A 26,700-nucleotide genomic window follows, 5' to 3' on the forward strand; every position below is an offset into this window, starting at 1 on the left:
TGGGGCTGCTGAAGGCCCGTCTGGCCAAGCTACGCCGGGAGCTCATCACCCCCAAGGGAGGCGGCGGCGGCGGCCCCGGGGAAGGTGCGTTATCTATGCGAGTGCTGTCGAAGTGCGGGAGGTATGACGGGAGTCGATCTAACGTGGGGGCTCTTGTCCTCTCAAATCATGTCAGATTATCTGCTAAATAGTCGTAGAATCACAGAAGGGTTTGGATTGGAAGCGACCTTAAAGATCATTTCGTTTTACCCCCCTGTCATGGCAGGGACACCTTCCACTAGATCAGGTTGCTCGGAGCCCCATTCAACCTGGCCTTGAACACTTGCAGGGATGGGGCAGCCACAGCTTCTCTAAGGCAACCTGTTCCATCCTCACTGCCTCTTGTCCTACCCGGTACAAGATCTCTAACCATGATTTGTGGCCCTTCCTAGGGCTGTGGGGTGGAACCCTTCCTGAAGTTCAAATGAAAGTGCTTTTGTATTTCGGCTCATATAATCTTTTATTTGCAGAAGTCTTAAGGTTTTTACCTGAAGAAGTGCCTTTGCAGCAGCCACTTGTTCTTATATAAAGGTGTGATTTGCCTAAGCTGCAATGCCTAAAGGGAATGCTACACTTACACTCAAGTCAAATACAGTCCACTGTGAAGCTTTGCAGCCAGGACTTTATTAGACAGGTACATGTCATGGAGTGTTAAAAGACAAATGGGTGCAAGGCAATAAAGATTGTGAACAATCTGTTTCTCACTTCCTTCTTCTAGGAAAGCTTACTTGGCTTTTGCTCAGGCAGTATTAAACATAGTAGTGTGTCTGCTGTCCAGAACATTAGAAGATAAAAAATGTCGATCATTAGACAAATATTTCTACTCCTTATTTGTAGGTTTTGATGTTGCAAAGACAGGTGATGCCCGCATTGGGTTTGTGGGTTTTCCATCAGTGGGGAAATCTACTCTTCTAAGTAATCTTGCTGGTGTGTACTCTGAAGTGGCAGCCTATGAATTCACTACACTGACTACTGTGCCTGGAGTCATTAGGTACAAAGGAGCAAAGATCCAGGTGAGCTCTTGTGTCTGTGAGGGTAAGATGGGCTATATAGATGCTGTGCTGTTAGGGTTGAGTGGTCTGCCCTGACATTAGCAGGTTAGAAGTGATGTGTAGAAGTGCTTGAGAATACCTTGGAAATGTTTCCATGAGGTATGGATTTTCCCCTGCTTTTCACTTTGCTCTGGGAAGAAGTTCTGTGGTAGTTTTAATTATTGCCTGTGAGATGATCTGTTCCACTGTACCAAATGGGGACATGGGATAATACAGTATATAACAATCAAGTGGGAAACAGTCTTGTCATAGTTTGTTCAGATTTGCAGTAGAGTCAGCTGGTTTGGAACGGTAAAAGTAGGATTGATTTAATCAAGAATACTTTTCTCATATGGTACTTTCTTCCTGTGAACAAATAGCTGCTTGATCTGCCAGGAATTATTGAAGGTGCCAAAGATGGTAAAGGCAGAGGACGGCAGGTCATTGCAGGTGAGTATATTAGAGCTGGAGACAGCAGCCTATCACTGGTTCATTTAACACAGTACAGGAGAAGGGTTGAATCACTCTTTCTGATGTCTTTTAAAAGCTGGATTGTTTGCTGGACTTGAGCTGCCTGCTGAGAAGCAGTATCTGCTTTCATATTGTTGTTTTCAGTTCTGGCTTTGTGCACTTGCTGGGTTTGTGTCCTGCATTGACACTTGAGTGAAAGTACATTGGAAATTTTGCAGGCAGATATGATCGCGTCCTAAACAAGGCTGCTGTTTTCATTTCCTCACCCAGTTAAGTGTCCTCAGTCTGGTGTCTGAATGGAGACAGGAAGATGTTTTCCAGCCTCTGTCATTCTTACAACATGTAAAGATCTGTCTGTCAGTGATGCTTGGCCAGCACAATAAACTTCAGTCCTACACTGGTATTTAAAAATAACCAGTGTGCTGGCCTTCAGGGTTTCATAGTGTCATCAGTCCACCGAGCCATATTGTGGTTGTTTTGTCTCAGGTTGCGTGAGCATGCTTTTTGTGAGATGACTTTCTTTTTGTAATTCTTAGTTGCTCGAACCTGTAATCTCATTCTGATTGTTCTGGATGTGCTGAAACCCCTTGGCCACAAGAAAATAATTGAGAATGAACTGGAGGGGTTTGGAATTCGTCTGAATAGTAAGCCCCCCAATATTGGCTTTAAAAAAAAGGATAAAGGAGGCATTAACCTTACAGCCACAGTAAGTTGGAAGTTTTCTTTAACCAAAATTAAAAAACAAATTGCTTGAAGAAAGAGGCATTTGTAGTTGATATGCCTGGGACCATGCTGTGCTGTGACTTCTTTAGGAGCTGAACTGCTGTACTGTGCTGCTTAGTTACTTTCCTTAGAGGCTCTCCACACCTCTCCTGGAACCTGACCACTTCATTGCCCCCAAAACAGAGCCTCGGTTGCTTTCCACATTTAACAAGTTTGAGATCCAAAGGAGAGTGCAAAAACTGTGTCTTACTTGGTGGTTACAATGTTCTTCTGGAGAGGATTGCTCAAGAGTTCCAGGCCTTGCAACCTGTTTACCTGAATCTTTAAAAGCATAGAGATAGCCAGAGATACCAAAAATCATAACTCTGTGCTCTCAGTACCTGAAGTGTAGATGTCTGGGCTCTGAACTAGTAGATATGTGGGTTTGTATTGCATCTGGTCCCAAACTGAAAGGAAACACTGCTGCTGAAATGTCTGATTGCATCTCTCAGTGGGGCATTAATATAAATGAAGCTGTTAGGATTTAAATCTGTTTTTCCCTCTCCTCAGACCAGCTACGGTGAAATCAGAGTCAAGTCCAATAACTTAAAATGCATCTATTCTTTCTAGTAATGTATATGCAGTGGTTGCTATGTGAGAGCACTGTTAATTTTAATACTTGATTTGGCTGTTAGCTCTTCCATTCCTTAATACTGCGTCTGTCTATGTTCAGTGTCCTCAGAGTGAGCTGGATACTGAGACAGTGAAGAGCATCTTGGCAGAGTATAAAATCCACAATGCTGATGTCACACTGCGGAGTGACGCCACTGCTGATGATCTGATTGACGTTGTTGAAGGAAACAGGTATTGTTGGCTCCCTGGCTTTGGCACATATGCAGTCTGTATTACAAAGAAAACAATTGACTTTCAGGTTTGCTTCCCAGAGCAGCTGAGCCAGCAATGTGGCATCAACATAGAGATAAGCTTTTTAAAAATGTTCTTTCTTTCCAGTGAAGGTAGCAGTATGCTGCTGTCAGGTTGTTCTAAAAATTTCTTTCTTTTTGCAGGGTTTACATTCCATGCATTTATGTCCTAAACAAAATTGACCAAATTTCCATTGAAGAACTAGATATCATTTACAAAGTACCCCACTGTGTTCCTATATCCGCTCATCATCGCTGGAACTTTGATGATCTGCTGGAGAAAATCTGGGACTACTTAAAACTAGTCCGAATGTGAGTCAAAATTGCTGCCTTCTGTGGAGTTAAGTGTAAGGCTGAGACTGAAAAAGGTCTCAGGAATGGATGAGGAATATTCTATAATGCTTTTCTTCTAACTGGTGTTTGCTTTGTAACCCAGAAATGGTGCTCTTCTTAGCTGTTGTGTGATAGCCACAAGTGCTGTTTTGAATTTGTAGGGGAATTAAATGAGAACCTTGTGAAACCAAGACCAGAGCACATGTCAAAACTGAAAACATGGAACTCTAGTCAAACTTAGTGGTAACATTGTGATTCCAGATGTAATCATCATTTCAGTCTGTCATGGATGCAGCTCTCTTAACAGAACTTAGTTCTCCATCTAGAATTTCAGGTATTTTTACTACAAATTATTCCAGATTTACCTCATAAGTCTTACGCATTTTTGGATGAACTTATGAATGAATTTACTAATACTCATAATATAATAATTGTTGTCTTTTAAATTTATATCTATCTTCTTGTGATAATATAGAATGTATTGTAAAAAGGGATTTAGTGGGTTTAGGTATCTGTGCTATAGATTTTATCAGGTACTTTTTAAAATATATGTTGAGATTTTCACAGAAAAAAAAAAAGGCAAGTTGGAACCGTAATACTAAAGATGTTCTTTTCCAACAACTATTGGCATTTGGCTTTTTTTTAAGCACCTTCAGAAAGCTCACAAGTGAGAAACCTTTGCCGTTACAAGGGAGAACCTGCTGCAGCTACTGCTGCCCAGATGCATTTTCAGTTTAGGTCTGCCAAACGTTTTGCAGTGTGTCCATTGTCACCACTGAAGCAGCAGGACTTGGCACATGTGCTGGGGGTGACAGTGCAAGTCATTGATGAAATATCATTATGGGTTTGAAAAGGTTTTGGTATTGACTGATAGTTCCATCTGTGTTACAGCTACACCAAACCTAAAGGGCAGCTCCCAGACTACACCTCTCCTGTGGTGCTACCTTACTGCAAGACCACAGTGGAGGATTTTTGCATGAAGATCCACAAAAATCTCATAAAAGACTTTAAATAGTAAGTGTTATTGTAAAAGAATATATAGAATAGAAAATAACTTGCATTCAGGTATATTATCTTCCTCTAAACTAGAAGGGAATAACAGGACTTTTTTTTCATGTTGAATTGAATAGATCTGCCTATGACAATCAAACTTAGTACTTCAGTTGCTGTGTTTGATGGTCTCATGCTCTTTCCTACATAAAGGTCTTGTGTAGAGAAAAATTTATTTTGCTGTTTTAAAGTAGCACTATACACAGCATTGCAAGCTATTGTCCCATACACTTTGGTACTTGGGACAACTTCATGCTTTGTTTTGATCTGCTTGTAACCCTGGTTCACACAGACCACTCAGCCAGGTACTTGTAGGAGAATAAAAATAGCTCTGAAGCATTGCTTTCTGTATTAGCTTTGTGACAGAAATAGCTGCTATTCTGCTTGCATATCATACTTCTAAGCCTTTTAAATTTGATTTTTCTTTCAGCGCACTGGTCTGGGGTTCATCTGTTAAACACAACCCTCAAAAAGTTGGTAAAGACCATACTCTTGAAGATGAGGATGTTATTCAGATTGTGAAGAAATAAAGTTATTCTTACATGGTTTGTTGCTGTGCCTGAAATTTGTCATTAATTGTAAGTGACAAACCCCTCCCCCCCAATTTTGATTTAGAAATGGCCTTTTATTATAGTACCTTGCTGCACAGTAAAACTGATGTTTCTGGCCAATTTATACTGCAGTGTCTTGTTCCAGCAGAACTTACAGATGAGCAGCTCTCGTTAAGTGACTCACAAGGGCAAAAGCTTACAAGAAGCTTTGATGGTAGGGATGAGGTTCTGCTGCATGTACATGTCTTTCCAAATCAGAAAAAAGTTCACACATCAAGAATTATTTTGTTCTAAGTTAGAACAAAACATGAAAAGCAGAGGCTAGAGAACCGTATCTTATAAAACTGCTAGAGGACAGAGTTCCAGCTGCCTTAATCTGAAAGTGTTTTTGTTGGAATACTTCAAGGCTATTAATAGTCCTGCAGTTGTGGAAAAGCTGGTCAGTTCTGCTCAGGAGCAGTTGCTTTTTCAGTTGTTTAGACTAGTGGAAGTGAGCTAGCTGCTTGTGTCTGTATAACTGAAGGCTTTTAAGTTTTCTTAAGAGAATTTCCTGCCTAGCTAGAGAAGTATATAGCTCTTAGAGTAGTTCTGTTGCTTAATAAAGATGAAGAAGCTTTTAGCTCATGTCAAGAGTGCTATCAAATGGATCAGCCTCTAGCATTTGCTCTCCTACAAAAAGGAACTAGGGGTGTTTAATTATAGGGGTGTTTATTTAGCTGCTTCAAAAACACTCCCCCTCATGTTATTATACATTCAAGAAGACAAAGTGATTAGAGACACCCACTCAAGCACTAAATCCTTAGAACAGTGGATGCTATTCAGCCTGGTAGGGAAACATCCAAGCCTTGATTGTATTCCAAGCATTTCCACATGTACTTTTTCTAGATCTCTGTGTAAATGAGCTGAACTGCTGCAGGTGTGCTTGGGTTTATCAGCCTGAGTGGAAGGGGCAGAAGATGAGGCTGTTACTGAGACTGTGAGGAAAAGAGCAGTGAAACCCATTCACACACTTTGTTTAGAGCTGGTTAGTTTTACAGCTTCTAATACACTGAACCTCATTCCTCACACTTAACTGTGACATTTAAATGCAGCAATTCCATCCTTGGTCTTCAGTGAGGCCAGTTACTCTTATCAAAGCAGACTGATCCTCCCCACCCACAGACTAATTGAAGCTCAACTCAAACCTTGGTTCCATCTTACCCAGAATAATAATTATGAAAATTAATCAATATTCTGACAATTTAGATAAAGAAAATTGATACAGACAGCTGGTAGAATCAACTTTATTTACAGAATGTTACTGGGAAAGTGTCAAGTTAAAAAAGTATGAAAACAATCTTACAAGGACAAGCTGGTGATTGCATGTTTTACAGGGATTGTTTTAGGAACAACCACTAGAAGTATAGGTGACCTCCAACAGCTTCCACATTGGAGATTTCAGCTTGCTATTTCCATACAACACTGTCTCTGCTGGACTGAAACAAACCCACCACAGCACGATGGCAAGGGTTACAATACAGACAAAGTGATTTTTTTTTTTTCCCTGCTGCTGGTTTTGCTTTCAGTGAGACCTAAGAAAGAGCAAGTCTGTGAGAATTCTGGTTTTACTTTCACCTCTTAAAAGAGCACAATGGCCTAAGCTAGGTAGAGGACATGACAGCAGTACTAGACTCAACACAAGTGAGGGAGTGAAGTGAGGAACCATGCAGAAGGATGGAAGAGAACATTTAACTGTTCAGGGAAGTGAAACAAGCTTAAAAGGAACATAGTATTTTAAAACAAGTATACACAGTAAGATCACAAAACTACCCCATCCTCCCCCTTTCAAGCCACAGAACAAGACTCCAAAGGCAGGTTTCACAGTAATCGCATCACCGGATGCACACTAGATTCGAGGACAGTTCTTGGGACTCCCTTCTATAAACAACACTGAAGGCAGTACAGAATATTCCACAGCTTTGACTGAGGAGTTGAAGGGTGAGGATTCCAAGGCTCCATTTTGATGACCTTTAGTAACTGGCTTGAAAGATTAAAACAAGGAAAAATACTGCAGCTAAACAAGGACCAGCACCAGCCCTCTTGAAAGAGCAACAACCAGTAGGTACCTACAGACTGAATTTCTGGCTTTATCATGACTGCACCAGATCCCATCCTCAAGGCTTTTGAAGACTAAACAATTCTCTCATTTGGTGGCAAGAGTCACAGGGAATCAGACCTTTGTTACATAGACAGCAAGATGTGGGCTTTTACTTTGACACTTTAGCTACACTGAGTGCACAGTACTGACAGAAAAATATGAGAGGGAGACCTAGAGGAGATGAGCAGCAAGAAAAGGCAAAGGAACTTCATCCTGTTCACTCACACTTAGGATATGCAACTTTAATCTTAAAGAAAGTCCCACACGTACAATGGAGAAAGGTCCAAACCATAGGCACAACTAAAGCTCAACTGTTATCAGCTACTCTTATGTACAGCTGTATAGCTTCAAAAAGGCTATTCTAGGTGTGTATGTACAAAAGATTGTTTATACACAAGTCTGTACAGAAGGGTCTATACATGTAGTTTTCTGCAGAAGGAATCCATAGCTGCTACCTCTACACTAGAGAATATCAGCACTTCATTCACATATCTTACAAAAACAAACAAAAAAAATTAGACACTTCCAGGATTAAACTGGCTTTGTCGTGCATCTAAATTTCTTCAAGCTTCACTATCCAAGCCATTATGGATCCTTTAGTCTTGATGCAGACATGAGACCAGGACAGGTGCCATGTGCTTTAGTCTCTCAAAAAGAAATTTTGCACAGAGTGCTAAAAATAAAAGCCCCAAAAAATCAAACAGAGGTGAAGTCCTGACTATGGACATTTTCATCCAGTCTAAAGAATCACAGGTGTTCCACCCAGTGGTCACTGTTCACTGCCGGTATTCCAGTTCATCTACACTGATGACTTTGGATGGCATGGATGGAAGAGGCTGCTGCAAGACATCTGAACCAAACCATTTTGCAAGGCCAATGGGAGAGCCACTTCTCTGGCTGGGGCGATGGTCAAGCTGTGTGTGCCCATGAGATAATCCAGTCCGAGGCAGCACATTTTGAGGGGTTGTTTGTGCACCAGCAGGTGATCCCTGTGCTCCAGAGCCTGTGAAATGTAAAGCTATTAGAGGTGGAATAAAAACCCAGCACAGATTTGCCCTCGAACTATCACCTGATAAGGCACATGAGCTGAATGTGGCTTTTATTCATTCTGAGCCCCAGGAAGTCCAGGTAGCACGTGTTTATTTTCATTAGTACTCCCATAAATGGCCTGACATTGCCAGTTCCAGACACAGTATCACATGGGTTTGAAGGGAAGACCAGGATCAAATAGCATTTCCCTGGAGAAGGTGGGCGGCCTGTGGCCCAGGAAGGCTGAAAGCCTGCACACATGCTGCAAGAGTCAGATCTGTCAGCAGCAACATATGTTCTGAAACCAAACACTTCACTTGGACTTTGTTCTGGCAGAACAGCCTGCAGTGGCCCAAACCACCTGAGACCCACACAAGGTTAGTGATTATGAATAACTAAAGTAGCTTCCTGCTAGCACAGGATACTCAAACCCCCAGGAAGTACAGCACCTGGACAGGCTCATCAGCCTTCTAGAACTCACACTCCTGGTGTCTGTTTTAGCCTACCTGATCGTTGTAGCTGCTGTTGCATCATGGCGAGCTGCAAAGGTGTCCCCGAGCGTGGATTTAAGATGTGATGGCTTGCTGTTGGTAGTGGATAAAAAGGCTGGCCAAGGATGGGAGCAGATATTCCCTGCAAGTGAGACAGGTCCACTCCAGGAGGAAGCATACCTGTTGAACATAAGCAAGAAAACGTCTTACCTGATAAGCATAAACTCAATGCAAAACAAAATATATGTATTTAGATGGGTTGGAATTTATTGTCTGATCTTAAACATAAGTTCTGATATAATAAAGACTACCAGTAGTATCAGTTTGTGCTGTTCCTAACACAAAGTCAGTCTCAAAGAGAACATGCATAAATAGGAAAAAAAGTATGGATTACCTGCTTGCAGCAGAGGAAGATGTTGTGGATGGACCCCCTGTGCCATCATTCTCTGGACCAATCCTGGGTGCAGTTGATGAGCAGGTCGTACAAGTGGTACATGGGGAACAAGGGGTACTTGATGAACAGGACGAAGAAAAGGGCCTCCTGGTACTGGGGAGGCCATTGTAGGAGTCTTCCTACCAGCTGATTTGGGCCTGTAGTCTTGCTCTTTGGTGCAACGATTTGCTTGGGTAAGAGGTGTGGAACATGCAGAGCGTTGCAGTGCAGGTAGTTTGGTACCTAAGGTGGGCAAAGTTCCTTGATCTGCATTCTCCACAGAACTAGACAGTAGGTTATCTGTAGCTAGAATTGAATACAGCTATTACAGTCCACAGCTAGAGATGAAAATTAAAGCTTAATGACTGGATTTGATAGTTAAGATTCCAGGACTAGCTGAACTGTAATCATATATATTGAATAGTAAGCATCTTTTTTCTGGATGCTTCTGGCCAAATTATTTCAAAAGAGTAATGAGAAGGAATATGTTCCACAGAAATCCCTTTATAGGAAACCTAAATTAGACCAGAATCAGCAGTAACTCCCCTTTTAATTCTTATTTTTCCTTTTTCTTAGGAATTTTGAACTGGCAGCATGGATGACTCAGTGCCAAAGGTGATAGGAGGTACAAGAGATTCTCCCTAGACAAGATTATAAATGGGAGTTGTGCCAAAAATCTAGCTGAAGGTGGTTTTTCAATTTAGCTGTGTTTGGGGGTTAACAGCAGCCTTCTATGTCTGATATCTGCTTAGCAAGATTTGGAACACTAAAGCACCTCTAGAAGCTACTTCCACAGACCATCCAGATGAGCCAGACAAGGCCTAAAATACCTTGGCATCAACTACTACCAGTGGAGGTGTTTCAGTTGGACTGCTACCACAAACTGCAAGCTACCTCTGCCGTTACCAGTGCTGAAGCACAGTGTCATGGCCATTGGCCATGTCAATCTGACTGGGTCAGGCAACTGGTGTTGAGCATTTCCTTTTAATAGCCCCTTACATCACTTTGGGTGACAAAATGCTTCCCTAATCTGCTACACTTAAGAGCTTAATTGGTCTCAGCTTTGACTGTTCAGTTGTCTCAAGAGAACTCTAAGATTTCAATTACTGGTATAGAGAGCTATGGAAGCATTATTGTTACTGTGCTTGTTCATCAAGAAAAGCTGCAAACAGTTATGGTCCAGGCCTCTCAGTGTTGCTCAGAAATTGACAGGAAATAGGGATTAAGCCCCAGCACTACTGTAAGAGTGCACTTGGGAGTGTACCCCCCCTCCATAGCTCTAGCCCCTCCTCTCATAGGCTCCCTCACTTCTACACCCTCCTCATCTCCATGCATCAGGAAAGTCTAAAGGTAACCTGGGTGTATTATACGCTGAGACAATCTGAGTCTATTCCAAATCCCTTTTGTTTGTGGTATTTTAAAGCCATTACAATACCTTCATTTGGTCTCTGATTTTCATCTTTAACATCACTGACTTTCATTTTCCCAGAAGCTGGATCCTCTTTGCTTTTCTCCTTGCTCTCATACATCTTGCGAATCACCGAGGTAGGTGTGAAGGAAGGAGACAGCTGCAGAGAACACAGTAAGAAGCAATGCCTCACCCAGTGCTCATTATCCAGGCCACAATACCTCAGCTGTGGGTGGACACCAATTCTAGCACATCCTTTCCATTTAAAGCTCTTTTAAATCATCTTCTGTGTGCCCATTATTTTACTTCCCCTCATTTCATAGCTTTATTCTATAGTTTAAGCATTTCTCTTTAGCTTTTTTGGAAGTCCAATATCAAAATCTGCAGCTGTTCTCAAAGTTAAATGTACCTTAACAGGCTTGAAACAAAATAGCTGAGCTGTAGTGTAAGTTACAGCTGTTTACTCTTTGCTATTGGTTCAAAAGAGCAGCTCCATAGGAATTCCTATAGAGCTGCTTCATCTGCATTAACTCAGGGCTGATGTTCTGCAGAGAACTATTGCCTCATTTGGGTTTTCCCCAATTTATAAGTTCCACAGCACCTGTGGAGTCACTCATTTGGAATACAAACTCATATTACTTGTTTCATTTGGCAGGTGATAGTCTGTGTCAGTCCTGAGCTGCAAGTACTTGACTGATTAACTGGAAAATTTAGATCAAAACTGCATTCTACACAGTACTGAAGGCAGAGAGGCAACAGGTCAGCTTTGAGATTTTACTCATTTTGAAAGTGACCCTGGAGCTCCTAAGCATTATTTCAACCCAGAGACACTTGGGTCAAACACTGCATACCCAAACACCAGTGTTCTCTGAAGCATCTCATGGCTTTCAGCACTTGTCTTCTGAAAGCTTAAGCACCAAAATATGATGGCTTGAGTTTTCATAATCACCTTCATTTAGTTTCAGAAGATGAGGTCAAGGTAACATTAATGATATTTCTTCAGTTTTAGATAAGACAGTAGTCAGAAAACACTCTTTTCCAAGGTGAAGACATCCAGTTAAACATGAAGTGTAACTCATTCTTGTATCATGTGGACACAGATACAACATGAATAAGATTAACTTGATGGCCTCCCTTTCTCCCATCGATTACCATTGCTATAATTTGGTTACTGCAGATACTTTTACAGTTCTCCCTACAACCACTGTACATCAGGTACTGACCATGCTTGTAATGGATGCTGCAGGGGCTGGAGAAGATGCATTCCCTCTGTGTCCTGGTGCAGGGGATTTAGTCACTCGCTGCTGCCTGTTAAGGGACAGGGAGTCAGAAGAGATTCTTGCCACAGAATCAAAGGCAGTATTGCCAAGAACCAACGCAATCCGGAGTGACAACCTACAACCACTGTACATCAGGTACTGACCATGCTTGTAATGGATGCTGCAGGGGCTGGAGAAGATGCATTCCCTCTGTGTCCTGGTGCAGGGGATTTAGTCACTCGCTGCTGCCTGTTAAGGGACAGGGAGTCAGAAGAGATTCTTGCCACAGAATCAAAGGCAGTATTGCCAAGAACCAACGCAATCCGGAGTGACTAGTGCTAATATCTAGTGAAAGACAATATTCACATTAAAAATCAGTTAAGAGCATATCCCTTAAATTTTGCAGTCAGGTGCTCACCTGTTTCTGTAGCCATCTCTGCTTTTGTCCATTTGTGGTTTACCAAAGCCATGCTGATAGAAATTTGCTGCATGTATGGCCAAGTCATGTGGGAGTGCCAGTCCCTCTAACGCAGCTTGCTGTATCTCCAGGGGACTCATCTGAGGTAGAGTTGCATAAAGAACACACAAGTCAAAGCCTGTATTTGGTTGGGGTTTTTTTAAGATACTGAAGATTGACTGCTATAGCCACTAATGTCTTCACCAGTGTCTGCCCACCAACAGTCTCTGTTTTATTAACAGGCAATAGAAGTTTCAAAAAATCTTGTACTTTAGATACCCTTAGATGGGCCAAATTGCAATGAGGTTTTGAGACTGTACTAAATTAGACTTTGCATCCTCACACTCAGAGTAAACTTAATGAAGCACAAACATCTGGATTCAACAGCTTAGTGTTTCCACAAGTTAGTTCTAGACCACAGAACACAAAGAGATGCACATACATTAAGCAAAAAGCATGTCACCTAACCTGTGCAGCAACTGGGCTCATGGGCTTCCTTACACCTGGAAATGGATCACCAAGCAATTGTTGAGAACCTTGTCCAAAACCTAAAGAATATTTAACCATTATATTTATAAGTACTAACAGTTTCTTTGAATACATAGAATACATATCCCAAAGTAAAATAATTCTACATTGATTAAGGATTCCTTGCGAAGACACTCAGCTCACCCCTTAAATCCACACATCTCTTCCCTGTCACAGAGCTGAAGAGCTACAAAGGAGGCTGCTGGTAGTGTTTTGTAATGCAAATGGCCAAGTAGACCTTGAAAGTTATTCTTACACAGTAGCTGAGCACATTATTCCACACCAGAACTCACTGTGAGGTCTGGGTGATGAATTTCACATTAGAGACAAGTAAAGGGCACTTTGCACTCAAAAGGCAGACACTGCCCTAGTTGCCCACCAAATGCCAGGAAGTTCTTATAGTTCTGAAAAGCACTCTTAAAAAAACCTCAAGTAATAAAAACCCACTTTTCAACCAGTCTCACCAATGGGTGAAGATATTCTGTGGCGCAGGTAATCTGCAGAAGCAGCTCGTGTTGGGAACACAGGTGGAATGGGGGGAGATGGGGCTCTTTGTGTCAGCAAAGAGGCTGCAGGTTCCAAACCACCTATCAGGCCACTTAAGACATTTGATGAAGCAGGTCTGGTAATGGGTGGACCAAGGAGTTCCTAATACATAAAGAAAGAACATTCAAAATATGACCAATTTACACAAACAAGCTCATTTTACTACACTGCAGGCTACGCTATTTATAGCAAGTTAGGGATAAGGGGGACTTGTACAACCAGATACACCAATCCTGGTTTGCCCAGAGTTAGGCACTCAGCAAGCCTTTGATTTTCAAGCTGTGATTACAAGAAATAGCATGACAAGACAAATTTTTAGGTAAACTGATCTAGTGCCTGGCTCTTTCTCCTCCATAGTATGATGTCAGACTACTGATCCCATAATTGCCTTAAATGCCTTATTTTCAAATAACTTTTGTTTTCCCATTGAGGATATGCATTTAAATAGTTCCCTCCCCCAGTAAGAATACCTGCAGAATATTCTTTGATAGAGGCTGGCCTGACATCTCTGGAGGTGACATTAAGTGGCTTTCAAGGCTCTGCTAAGAAAATGAAAATGCTGTAAATTAGACATAGATACAACCAAACTCATTAAGAGACTATCTACATTTATCTCAGTTACAGAAATAATTTCACCTGCTCGGTTAGAACAGTAGTTTATGCATCAGCCAAATAAAATTCCAGCAAAGTTAAGGGCTGAGCTGGCTCACAGATCTTCCCTAGCTAAGAAAAATGCCCTGTGCTAGACTGCATACAGGTGTGCCTCATTCAAGTTTGGGTCAAATATATGAATTTATGTAATTGTGTAAACTGGAGATGGAACATTTGGCCAGTGGTTAACTGAAAAAAAGCACAAACTCCAAAGTGTTTGTGTATTAAAGAAATTCAATAAGATATTCTTCTGTGCATTAAAATTGCACACTAATGTAAAGAGACAGCCAGAAGCAAAAGTCTTGATTTAAGTCTGAAATCAAGCTGCAAATTCTTCAAAGGGCAAATTTACATTCTTCACTATCTTTCAGTGAAGTGAGATGAGTCTAAAAGTCCTTGGGCATAGTTTGGCAGGAAAAACGCATGCTTTAGACCTACTCAGTTGTTAGAAGTATTTTCTGGTGCCAGAAGTATTTACTGACAGCTTCTGGGTCAAGCATACTGTTTAGGCAGTTAGTGGCAGGATGAAATTTCATCCTCCAATCCCTTGCAGTCTAAACTTTACTATCATCTGTTGTTTAGTATTAATCTTCCAGGTAACGAGTATTCAGTTCAGTTTCATCTTAGTACAAATGATGTTAAAAGCCAAGTGTGAAATAATAGATTGTTCACTGACATACCTCTACTAAACAAAAGTCACTAAAAACATCTGAGCTTCAGGTAAGGGTTGGTTGTTATCCCCCTGTTAACACAGGTCACAAGAGCCACTGGCTGCTACTTACATTGACTTTGGGCTGTGAAGGCAGAGTCCCGCTTGCCTTCATGCTGCTGACGAGTTTGTTAAATGCAGTCATATCTCCATCCTTCTTCATCTGTCTGGAGCCAGTGACATTCAAGGCTTCTTCCATTTGCTCAGCCATAAAGGGAGTGGCAATTTTCCCCTCCTGATCCACCTTCAGGCCTTTTAGCCCAGCTTCAACTTCCTCCACTGAAAGTACAACTCCTGAATGTGCTGAGAAATACAGGAGAAATACTGGTAAACCACAGTTCTGTTCTCAATTGAGCTAATAATTCTTGTGCAGGTGTTGAATAGGTTGTTTGAAAACTAGGAACAGCCAAAACCTTATTGATATTGATCAGTAAATATTTTGATATTGAGCTGTCAAACCATGACTGACCTGTGTTTAGACTGACATTCTAATATATCCAAATTCTGAGAATTGATATGCACAAATACTGCCATGTAAGACTCCACAAGAACCTGTTTCGGCTTCAGCTACTAAGTTCTCACTATTTTTCATTTATCCTGCAAGACATGTTGTTACTACATTTTACAACTTTGCCTGAATTTAACAGAGAATATTTGTGTGACAACTGAGTTGGTTCTTTTTCAACTAGCAAAGTTTCATTTATCTTATACTCCAGGAGACCAGATGGTTTTACAGCCACAGTGCAAGCCATGTCAAATTGTCCAAAGCTATCACAAGTAGAAAGAATACATACCTGGAAAATCTAGATACTATAGAGACTCAGTTACACACTTAAACTCAGTGTGTATAAAGTTTGAAGCAGATTTTTGCTCAGAAATTAAAGCCTCTATAGAAGGATTTCACTGGCATAACCAGCATAAGGCACAGTGCTCTCAGCAGTACTTTTTTCCTGTATATGCATATCTATATAAACACCTACTGGTGCCCAACATCAAAGCTAAACATGCTTTATGGACCAGCTAACACACATCACAAGGTATGACACCTTAAAAGAAAAGGAAGAAGAGACAGAAGCATGCCATGGGTTGCAGATGTTGACCCAAAGAAATAAGATTTACTGGAAATTTGGGCAAGAAGGTGGAGAAAAACTATGATGTAGACATGCAGAATGGAACATGAGTAAATATGATGATGGTGGAGAGGAATTGACCTGAAACCTCCACAACACTCGAAGAACTGTACAGCATTTTATGGGAATACAGAGCCCCACATCAGGTACTTTTGAGTGAATGGAAGCTTCCCCACAGATTTTTATTCCTTCATCCTTGGTTTGTGAGGATCAAAGTTGAGAAAGTTTTTAGTAGGAAAGTCAGACTAAGCAGAACAAAAATAGAACTACAAGTCTCAGATGGATGCTTAAGAATATTTGCAGTGCTTAGATGCTTTCTTTCCTAGCTGCTTCACACTAATCACAGGGGCACCACCTTTTCTTCAGTCCAGTTTACATGGCAATACATGCTGCTTGCCAAAGAGAAACCAATTTGGAATTAGACCTCAAGACTCCACAGAACACATGCATATTGTCCACTCTGTGCATGCTATGGGCCCAGACATGCAAATCCCTAACCCGAAAAAAAAAAGAGAGGAGAGGAAAAAAAAAAAGAGAGGAGAGGAGAGGAGAGGAAAAAAAAAAGAGAGAGGAGAGGAGAGGAAAAAAAAAAAAAGAGAGAGGAGAGGAAAAAAAAGAGAGAGGATCACATTATCAAGTCACTATTCAACTTCTTAAGATACTGACACTTAATGGATCAATGTGATCCATCATCGACACTTTCAAGGATGACTTACACCGCCAGTTTTTGATAAAGCCAGAGTTTAAATGCCACAGTTTCAGAGCTGACATTACCAGTTGCCAGTATGAAAAAACCTATGCAAATGCCATACACAAAGCTGGAAACATAGATCAAGACTTGCATCATCTTATAATTGTTTCTGGCCACTAAAGCAGTCTGATAAAGTCCTGATGTCATCCTGTGACTAGGATGAAAAGAGTCAGTGATGATATTGACATAACTGAGAGCTGTTGAACTAGTTTTCAGTACTGTTAGTAAATCTGTAACACTGCCTACTCCTGGATTCGGCTGTTGAGGTTTCCAGAATTACCAAGCCTCTTGCTGGGAGATACTGAATCACAAGAACTTGACAATAGCTGAAGAGGCACTTACTGCTCTCTCTAAGCTTTTCCTTGTTGGCTGAAAGACTTGAGAGAAGAGGTTTTAAGTCCACTTTGGCTTTCTGTAGCATTTCTAGGATGTCCACTTTGTTTTCAGAGTGGTCTTCCAATGGAATGGGAGCAAAGTAGTTTCCAGAGTTCTGGCCAGGGGAGAGAATGGCTTGCTCTAGACCTGAAACAGCAAAACCAGGAGCACTGCGACATCAGTTTACCAACCCAATGGCTCAAGATGAACATACACTGGCAACCAACTTCAACATGTCACTGGAAAGTTATGCTTCACATCCCTTGCCCAAGATCAGCTGGAAAGTCACCAGGAAGCACTGACAAGAACATTTACTAAAAAAGAACTTAAGAGCTGCTTACTCTAAGAGCTTCCAAAAGAATATCAGGTGTTTAAACTGTGAGAGAATTCACTGTCCTAAAGCCTTATCTGCCATGTTCTTACTGAATGAGTAAGAAAGAATGTGGAAGGAGGCTACATGACCCTGCATTGTCCTGCAGCCTTACCTGCTAGCCTCTCCAGTTCCTCATGAGGGGTAGATCTCAAGCTGCTTGACCGACTTCCAGTAAAAAAAAAAAACCACCGGCTGAACCTGCTGGCAGACACTGAACCTTCCCCCAGCACATCCTCTATCATCTAAGGGAGGGGAAAAAAAGAAAAAAAAAAATCTTAACATAAGCAAGATCAGCAACATCTTTGAGAAGCTTGTGCAAACAAGATTCTTCTGCTACAGATGCTGCTGCCAGAGTTTCAAAGCTTTGATCTGCTTTTTTCCTGCAGTCAGTTAACATAACCCAGTGTACATCTCTAAATTACACCAAATATTTACTCACAGTGAAACTGTACCTGAAACAGCACAATCAGAGCACCCAAAGATCATTAGCTACACCATTTTAAAATCAACATGTCAAAAGAACCCCAAGTATTTAAAAAACAGTGCATTATAAAAATATAACTCAAACTAAAGCTTCTCCTATCCTGCAAGACAGCACCCAGTTAAAGCCTGGCTCAATAGGCACAGATGCAGCTTCACCAGGCAGCTGTTTTCTTTTAGACAAAAGGAAGAACAGCTTCCTCCTCTCAGAGAAACTGTTCTTCCTGAAACAAGGAGCTCTCAACCCTATTTACAACAGAGAAAAGAAATAGTATTGATCCATTTGGTTTTGACTGTTTGATTCTTACACATTAGAGGAATCAAGACAAGAAATGCACAACCCTATCATAACACTTGTCACAGACATATCACCAGTACAAAGAAACTCACTTTTATGACAAGTTATAACATCTGCCCATCTGTTTCACCAGCAGGTATTTTCACTTGGGAATTCCCTGCTTTTGAAAGGAGTCACCACCTTGCATGTATGCTGAAAATCAGATTAACAAATCTAAAGACATCATTTACAACTTCTAAAGGAAGAATGAACTCTCCTCCATGTATTTGTCAAATTACTACCACCACCATATGATGAATCTTTTCTAATGCAAGCAGCTTGTCCAGATTGAAGATTAGGTCAGAGGTCCTTTTTTTTTTTTTTTTTTTTTAAAACCTCAATGTGTCTAAACCATGTCAGGTCTTTTTCTCTGCAGTCAGAACACAATTTTTGACTTTTGACTGAATTAGTAGGCCATGTTTATCCAACACAGGCATAATAGTCCTAAAAAAATTAATTCACCTCTTAAAGGTTTAAGTAATAAAGATTCAAACCCTTTCAGACATACATCTTTTCAGTCACATTACCACTAGTGTCTCCAGGCTCACTGTCTGCCAGGAAGTCTGCACAAAAGATCTGTTTGCTGCAATTCCCATACATAGATGGAAAAGGTCATCTTCAGCTAAACTAAATTTGTACAGTGAATCTTCTCTGAACATATCTTTAATAATTCCAAAGAAGATCCATTCAGAATGTCAATTTTGAGGCTTCAAGTAGTGACCAAAAGAAAGGAAAAAACAGTCAGCTAGTCTGCCTCAGACACTTTGGAGATGGAGCCAGTCCCAGGGATAACACTTTGGCAGAAACATCCTAACATTCCAAAGCTAAATCTCTGCAAATTCATCTTAAACTTATACACTTCATAAAGGAACTTCCACAAAGCAAGAAGTCTTAACTTTCACAGAATGCAGATGCAGCAAAAATGCTTATCATGAATATACCCAGTCTTAAAAACCAGAAAACTCACTGAAGCCAAGCCAGGAACACTTTTATCCAAGTTAAAGAACTCATTGAAGTCAAACTCTCCTGGAGCTGGTTCTTGTAAAACAGCTTCTCTAGGAACTTCTTGATCTGCTGGAGTTTCATTGGCAAGGACAGTTTGCACTTCATCCTCTTCTGCCACTCCACCATTGCATTCTATGCCTTAGAAAGAAAATCAAGTGATTGCTGAATCAGTGAACTTGATCATTTCATGTGGGAACAGTGCCTGACAGCCAATGCACTTGCCTAGGGATTAGAAGCACAGGCCCAAAGGAATCCAGCCCCCAAATGATACCTCATCAGTTATACTGTGCTGACTGCTGCAAGAGAAAACAGCACCCACTACAACTCTTAGCACTGAGCTTCTAGTCTGTTAAGACTATCTAGCTAAAAAAAATAAGAATTGCCATTGAACTGTGCACAAACAACTGCATCCTGATCAGCCCGGGCTGTTATGCTACACCAAGCACATACAGCTGTTGTAGAAAGTCAACAGCTGCTGCTGTTTTTCCATCAAGAATCCTTTGGCATCTCCTGCCTTCTTGACATGGGTTCTTAATATTCAACATATGACAAATACTGCTTCTCCTCCTTCATCAGGAACAAGGCACTTCTCACTTTAAAGACTTCTCAACAAGGTTGCACAGACACTGCCAAAAAGCTGTGACATGGCTACCAACTCCTGTGCTTAGAACTGCACCATAATTCAGTTATGTTGTCCACCTGCAGAATTTCTAGCATTAAAAACTCATCTTCTCTCTTGCCATACTGCAGCTTTTTTTTAATAATCCAATGACTGCACACAAATTCAAGTCTCCAAATTCATCTTAAAGCTACATTACTGGCAGCTGTATACCCAGATCAGTTACCCTAATGTTAGTATTACCATAAAGAAAAAAAATATTTCAAGTACCTCAGAGCATTAGCTTAGTTTAAACACAACCTATAGCACCCAGCAGGATACAGAAATGAACAAGAGCTTTAGAAAAATGCATCAACTCCTGATTATCACTCAAAATCCACACAATGTTCTTTTCCAGCCTCTCAATCCTGCCTTTCTTTGGGGAAAGAAATGGTAATTTATCACCTAAATCATCTTTCAGATTACAAATACTATTACAGGCTTTACATCTTGTGCTTCAGGATGACCAAAAGCTATGCAAGTTTAAGATAAAGGTTGGTAAACCGTGTTTTTATTTACACTTGTCTGGATCTGTACCAGCCACCTCAATACCCAGCAATCTGCCCCACCAGCAGACAAACAGAGGTTCTGTGAAATTTGCCCTTACCTTCTTTCAGTGAGGCTGTGCGTCGCCTCGTACGTTTTCTCCCTTTGTGATCTTCCTCCAAAATTTTATCATCAAAGCCTGTGAGCTCAATGGTTTCAGACTGACTTGTAGGACCAGCAGAGAACCACTCAGGTTCCTCTTCAGTGTAGGAATCATTCCTTCTTCGCTCCCCAAAGACACGCTTACTGTCACCAAATTCCCTCTGAAGTGGGATAATAAAAACATTAACATTAATAAAATGCTGCTTCATAAGATTCTTCCCCAACTTCCAAAGCAAATGACCACCTTTCACACCAGTTCTGGGGATTTTTAAAGCTTTATACAACCTCCCTGTATGCTCAGTAAGCTTTTAAATTTTAGAGCTTCACAGCTGAATTTCTGCCTCATTACACCAAAAGCTTCTTAAAAACTCTGTTTTGTACCCTGAGAGTTAGTGGTTCCTCTTTAAGAAAAAAAAGACAAAAGCCTGAAAGCATTGAAAGCTTCCATTTGCTGGTTAAAGACAATGCTTGCTGACAACTGCCAGGCCAAGAACTACAAACGAACTAATAGACTTTTGATTATCTTGCTAGTAGAAGTCAGCCACAGGCAAGGTTTGTCAGATAAACAGTATTACATGCATCCCTGTGGAAGTTCTCTGAAGAAATGTAAGTAAGTTTTGAAGCACCAAGTGCCCACCCTTCACACCCTAAGAATAAATGGCCTGCTTGCACAGAGCACTTAACTGCTGGATGCAGCTCACCTGCCCCTGGTGCTTTCAGTGCCAAGTGTCCAAACCCCCTGATTTAACATGCAACCAGGAAAAGAAGGAACAAACCCTGAAGCGTTTATCTTTGTAGTCCCTGTCACGATCCCGGTCTCTTGCATCCCTGGAATCACCACCCCTATGGTCTTTGTCAAAGTTGCGAGAGGAGATGATTCTGCCACTGCCAATCCTGCGGCCGCCAATCACACGGACACCATCACTGTCCTTTTCCAGGGGGCTCCCTGCCCGACGGGAGCTGACGGGTGCAGTTACATGACAGCCACCTCCAAAGCTTCGCCTCTGGGGACTCAGGACTACATCCAAGTCATCTTCTTTCACTCGCTCTCTTGGATCTGCAAGTCAAAGACCACACAAAAAGCACTAAATTTAATGCATTAGTAAAGACAAGTGAGTTGTCTGTATATCAGCCTTCTGTTCCACAGCCTTTCTGCTATCCCAGGGCTTTTAAAGAAAAATGCTCATGATTTATTTCTGTGAAGCTAATCTAGCTGAGACTACAGGAAGTGCAAGCAAAAAATTTACAGCTGGGTATTGAGGAACCACTGCGGTCTCCTGGGAAGTACCTGCTTTCCCACTATAGACCTTCTCAGTACTCAGCCTTGAGTTGCAGGGAAATTGACTCAGCACTTGCATTTTATGTACATATTCACTATTACATGGCAAGAATAGGAGAATATAACTGACTGCTACCCATGTTTGTTCCTAGGTAACAGTCACCAGAAAATCCACTACAGCCTAGTTGGAACAACCAAGATTTCTTTGCCACTTATCCTATGCAGTCAAACAATTTTCAGAAAGACTTTGTTTAGCTTCCTTTGTGTTATCCCAACAGAAAGGTTTTGCCAACAGCCCAGGTTCAGTTTTGAGCAATGTGCTGTAGAACACACTCACCTATTATCCTACGCATAAGAGAAGTCCGATCTGAATCCAAATCTTTCTTAAAGCTTTCCACCGGTGAAGTTCTTCCTGAAGCTGGATATAAAGATGCATGCCACTTCTCTGGATCCCAGACACCATCACTAGGAAAATAAAATTTCACAATTGTTTGCAACCTTGTAGTCTAATAAATACTTCATAGTGCTGCTGCTGGAAACCTAGAATTTACTGGTTAGCAACCTGTACAAGTGAATTATCTTTCATACCCAACTTCTAAATTTGCCTTACTATGGTTTACTACCTCACACATGGTATTTGAATCTCTTCTGTAACAGCAAGGAAGTATAATACCCAGTATCAGATTTTAAAAGACTAGCTATTGCTGAAGCTTGCCTGGTACGCTGAAAAACAGTTCAAGTAGATCATATGGTGCTGCTCTTAAGCATTCAGGTAATTTTACCTCAATCTCACACTTACTTGTACAATAAATTCGTTGGAATAGTAAAGAAACTGCTGCTTAATAAACTTACAAACACCAGCCAAGAACACTCACCTTCATTTTTTAAATGAGGTACAGTGTCAACATGGGAGATTAATGCATTAAGCAAGGCAGCTTGTTACAGCCTGACCCAGTCGGTGCTACACATCCGTCTATGTTCTTGGTACTTTTTCCTGCAAGTCTGTAAGACTTGTGTTGTGTGAAGTTGAGATCCAGCACAAAATAATCTCTGTTCAAAGAACAAAATCCATGGCCAGAGCATTGAGCCTTTCCTAGTAGATTAGTATTTCTGAAAAAACTGAACTCTGTAGCAGTCTGAACTTTGTAGCACATATATCCCCCATCAACATAAGAGTACTCCTCACCTAAGAGTTTTTCGCAATTTAAACTTCGATTTTGAAAGATATGTATATAGGCTTTGCATAATCAAGAAAATACCTGTCATATTTTTCAGAAAGACAAGAAGGTCTTTTCTTAGAGTAGGGACGCTCTTTAATATCCAGCAGCTCCTCCTAGGGAAAAAAAAACAAACCCAAAAACAAAAACATGAGTTTCAATTCACACCCAGACAAGATTTAAGTGACTCAAACCATCTATTCCAGACTGCCTGCTCCATTTAGTGTTTTAATTTGACAACCCAGGTTTCCCAATATGCTGTTTCATACTCTGTGAAATACAGCACTGAAAGTTTATATTTCAGTTGTTCTGTCAGTGGCCACCGACCAAACACTTATTTGAACCACTAAGTCTTACTAGGCCAGGTTCAGTCCTCATGAACACTCCAAGGTTCACAATCATAAATGTTTATGTATTCACTTCCCTGGACAGTTCAGCTTATAAGCAACACAAGCATCATGGACACTGTAGCTGGCAAGTCCCCAAGAAGGAATCAAAATTGCTGTGGTTAATGTTATATAAGGTTCGGCAGGTAAAAAAAAGCATTAGCACAATTCCAATTACTGGTGTAGATCTGGAAATTCCAGACAAGCTTGGCATTTCCAACCACCACCAACTCCAAGATACCATATTGTGTTATACAATTACCCATTCACCCAACACCAAATCAATGCTGAATGATAACTTGTTTTCCCACTTTCTACCAGCTTTGAACAGCCCTTAGTTTACCAGTGCACACCCTGAGCAGTCAGTCATTTGACTAGCAACCAACACAGTCTCACTGCAGTTTGCTACATTCAGAAAGCATAATTAATGGTATGACCATCAGTGCTTTAAATCATCATTAACTCTACTGCAGTTAAGACGCACATTTCTAGTTAGACTTACTCATTCTCCCAAGATCACCTTTCTTCAACCTGCCTCACTCCCAACTGTACTGAATTGATTCAGAACTGTGCCAAAATCAGTGGGCAGCTAGAAGAATAAAGAAATCCTAACAGTGGACACCACATATCAGCCAAACTGAAAGAAATCTCTTTACCCTTTCCCCCCAAGAATACAATATCCTTCAGAACTTTTACATCATTTTCCCCATGTGATTAAAATCAGTTCATTAACTATGTGAGTTTGACACTTGTTCCAGATGGCAATTTGGTAGCTGGACAAAACCTTAACATCCCCCTCCAAGTATCACCCTGTACTAGTCCTTGGCAAAAAAGACTCCATTAAAGGGACGAACACTGGCCTCCCTGCCCACAGCTTCCCAAAATAAACCTCAATCTGTGAGGAACATCAGTGCTGTAATACTATCAGAGCCTGGTGCAGATACTACAAGTATTAACAGCCCTGTCCATCACCAGAGTAGGAATGGGTTGTTTTGCTGGCCACGAGAGGGAGTCCACAGGCTCTCATTCACATCCTATCGCAATTCTTCTACTCAAGTGAGGAAAATTTGAATTGTTTCTTGCCTTTCTCTCATTAGCTCTGCACCCTTGGAGGAACAGCTTCCCAAGAACTAAAAAAGACACAGCTTAAACTATATGGCACTCCTGTAACAGAGGAGATAAATGCTGGCATTTCCAGGTGTGGTTTTTTTTTTTAATTCACACACTACTACTTTTAAACAGGCTAGGGGAAAAGTGTGCCTAGCTGTTATCAAACAGCTTGGAACTACTCATAGTATGAGCCAGATGTTTTCCTAGTGGTAGTAAGTAAATATAAACATTAAAGGAAATCACTCCCCTTTCCAAATCAACAGCACATACCCCAAAACAGTGTTCCCTCAATCCCTCATTAGTAGGAAACTGGAACACATGAAAATACCCTACAATGTTGATTACCTCAGCACCTTAAATCAGCTATATTTGAACTGTTACACGTTGTGAAACCATATGATGTAAGGTATTTTAAAACAGACTGATTTCTGATATTTCTTGATTTAGGCTCCTTGGAAACCAACTGATAAACAAGACTAGTTCTGGCACTAGTTCTGCAACTTTATCCTGATCAGAAACTATAGGTACTGAATTACAAAACTGAAGCTACAACTACATTGGTTTCAGTATACAGCCACCACCAGCATGGGCTGAACACTGCCCCAAAAAGTAGAGCAGAAATTGAAGCTGCATTCAGTTACTACACAAGAAGTTAGGCAAGACTGAATGAGAATAGATACCACTTTTTCAGCAGGGGAAGTTTAAAAACAGCTCCTCTCCTTAACTTAGCAGTTAACTAACTAATAAGGTCTGAACAACAGTATACCTTGCATCCCCAAAAGTTAAGGGCACATCTTTTCTAAGAAGTTAGATTTAGAAAGCTGTACTATTCCCATAAAGTTTTGCCAATTCTGAAGTACGTGGTTTATTGTTGATGTCTACTTAAAATAAGCCAGAGCTCCACTATCTCAACAGAACAGAGCCACAATGATATTTTTTTTTTCCTTTAAAAAACAACCTACTAAAAAGCCAACAGCTCCGAATTCCTCAAGAAAGATAACACAGTCAGCAACAGTAAACTGTCTCACCCTGTTCCACGCTTCAGGCCATTTACTGCAAAGTATCTTAACAGCTTTCCACAAAGCAATGACCACCTGTTCCCACAGCTTGCAGCCATGGGAAAAATCAACCACCATTACAGACTCTTTCCAAAGGCATTTTTCAGCAGTGGTACCAAAACCCCAAACAAGATTTGAATCCTAAATCCCACAGCATATCAAACTCACTTAGTACTGGAACAATCTTGATTTGCAAGTTATTTGGCTGTTCTTCTTCCACTCATGCACATATTTAGGCATCACAGTTAAACAAAGGCACCTGTGTTAACATTTTAACACTAAACATTGTTTGGAGTCACAACTGTTTAAGATTCCAGCAATCAAATACGAGCAATTCTAAGCTTACAAAAGGCATCCAGTAAACATATTATAGGTCCTGATAAGATCTAGTGTGCTACACCTTCCTAGGAAATGGTATCTACTGCAAAGAAACATTTTGGTCTACTTCTTAAAAGAACGTTGCCGGAAGCAGGACTATGAAGTGTAAGTGCTTGAGAAAGCTGGTAGAACAACATATTTCAGCCTCTACCATATCTCTCAGCACATGCTGTGGGGTGCTCAGATTTATTAAAATAAGGTGGTGGGAATCAAAAACATATCGAGGACAAGACTGCACAACCGCGTCACATTTAACAAGCTGCTCATTTTATACCACCTTGCAAATCCTAATCCAGGCAAAGGCTTTTCAGCTTTCACCTCACTGTTTCCCTCTCACAGGAGCCTCCACCTCCCACTCTACTCCTGTGACCGACAGTTCCACGCACAACTCAGAGACGAAAGGAGAGTGAGCTGACCTTTGTGTAACGATGGGGGTATTTAGTTGTAATTCTGTTCAGCTCGAGGAAAGCATCGCCATTTTCAGTTTCTGTTGCACCTCCTCTTTTATCCATGGTTACTTCAAAACCTTTGACCGCGGAGCTAATTAAAACAAAACCAACCCGTCAGATTTCAAGACGTACCTTTCCAGAGGGTGCATTTTCTCTCCAGCCTGTCAGTTTAACACTTGGGCACAGCAGAGTAGAGCCGCGTTCTCCAACAGCGCCTATCTCCTCCCAGCCCTGCCCGTTTCCCCGGCCCAGCCAGGCGGCTCTTGCAGAAGGGTCCGAGCCGCTCCTGCAGCCCGGCCAGCCCTACCCCGCGCTCCC

General features: G+C 41.1%; 2 protein-coding genes across 8 annotated transcripts; one reads left to right on the top strand and one right to left on the bottom strand.

Annotated features, from left to right (window-relative positions):
* Window positions 1–2: 2 nt before the first annotated feature.
* On the top strand, window positions 3–5,097 carry DRG1 (developmentally regulated GTP binding protein 1; the record flags this gene model as incomplete). Its single annotated transcript, XM_008632118.2, has 8 exons — window positions 3–84; window positions 877–1,052; window positions 1,451–1,520; window positions 2,078–2,247; window positions 2,977–3,107; window positions 3,311–3,478; window positions 4,391–4,513; window positions 4,980–5,097. Coding segments are annotated over 8 exons (1,020 nt in total), but the record flags the coding sequence as incomplete, so codon positions are not given.
* Window positions 5,098–6,367: 1,270 nt separating this feature from the next.
* On the bottom strand, window positions 6,368–26,496 carry EIF4ENIF1 (eukaryotic translation initiation factor 4E nuclear import factor 1). 7 transcript variants are annotated; one of them, XM_017732209.1, is made up of 18 exons: window positions 26,350–26,495; window positions 23,044–23,117; window positions 22,122–22,249; window positions 21,282–21,562; window positions 20,465–20,666; window positions 19,162–19,337; window positions 17,490–17,619; window positions 16,972–17,151; window positions 14,822–15,051; window positions 13,859–13,930; window positions 13,307–13,490; window positions 12,783–12,862; window positions 12,276–12,415; window positions 12,022–12,106; window positions 10,626–10,758; window positions 9,152–9,214; window positions 8,773–8,937; window positions 6,368–8,240 (listed from the first exon to the last, which is right to left on the bottom strand). In XM_017732209.1, exons 1-18 carry the CDS (start codon window positions 26,443–26,445, stop codon window positions 8,014–8,016), a joined length of 2,646 nt encoding a protein of 881 aa, XP_017587698.1. In that variant the 5' UTR covers window positions 26,446–26,495; the 3' UTR covers window positions 6,368–8,013. The 7 variants fall into 7 exon arrangements, with proteins under 7 accessions (XP_017587698.1, XP_017587692.1, XP_017587695.1 ...); XM_017732203.1 differs by having other exon boundaries at window positions 9,152–9,496; XM_017732206.1 differs by having other exon boundaries at window positions 6,552–8,240; window positions 9,152–9,496; window positions 12,783–12,817; window positions 13,859–13,927; window positions 26,350–26,496.
* Between the last annotated feature and the right edge of the window lie 204 nt (window positions 26,497–26,700).

This window comes from Corvus brachyrhynchos, unplaced genomic scaffold (assembly GCF_000691975.1).
Source record: "Corvus brachyrhynchos isolate BGI_N302 unplaced genomic scaffold, ASM69197v1 scaffold864, whole genome shotgun sequence".
Taxonomy (NCBI): domain Eukaryota; kingdom Metazoa; phylum Chordata; class Aves; order Passeriformes; family Corvidae; genus Corvus; species Corvus brachyrhynchos.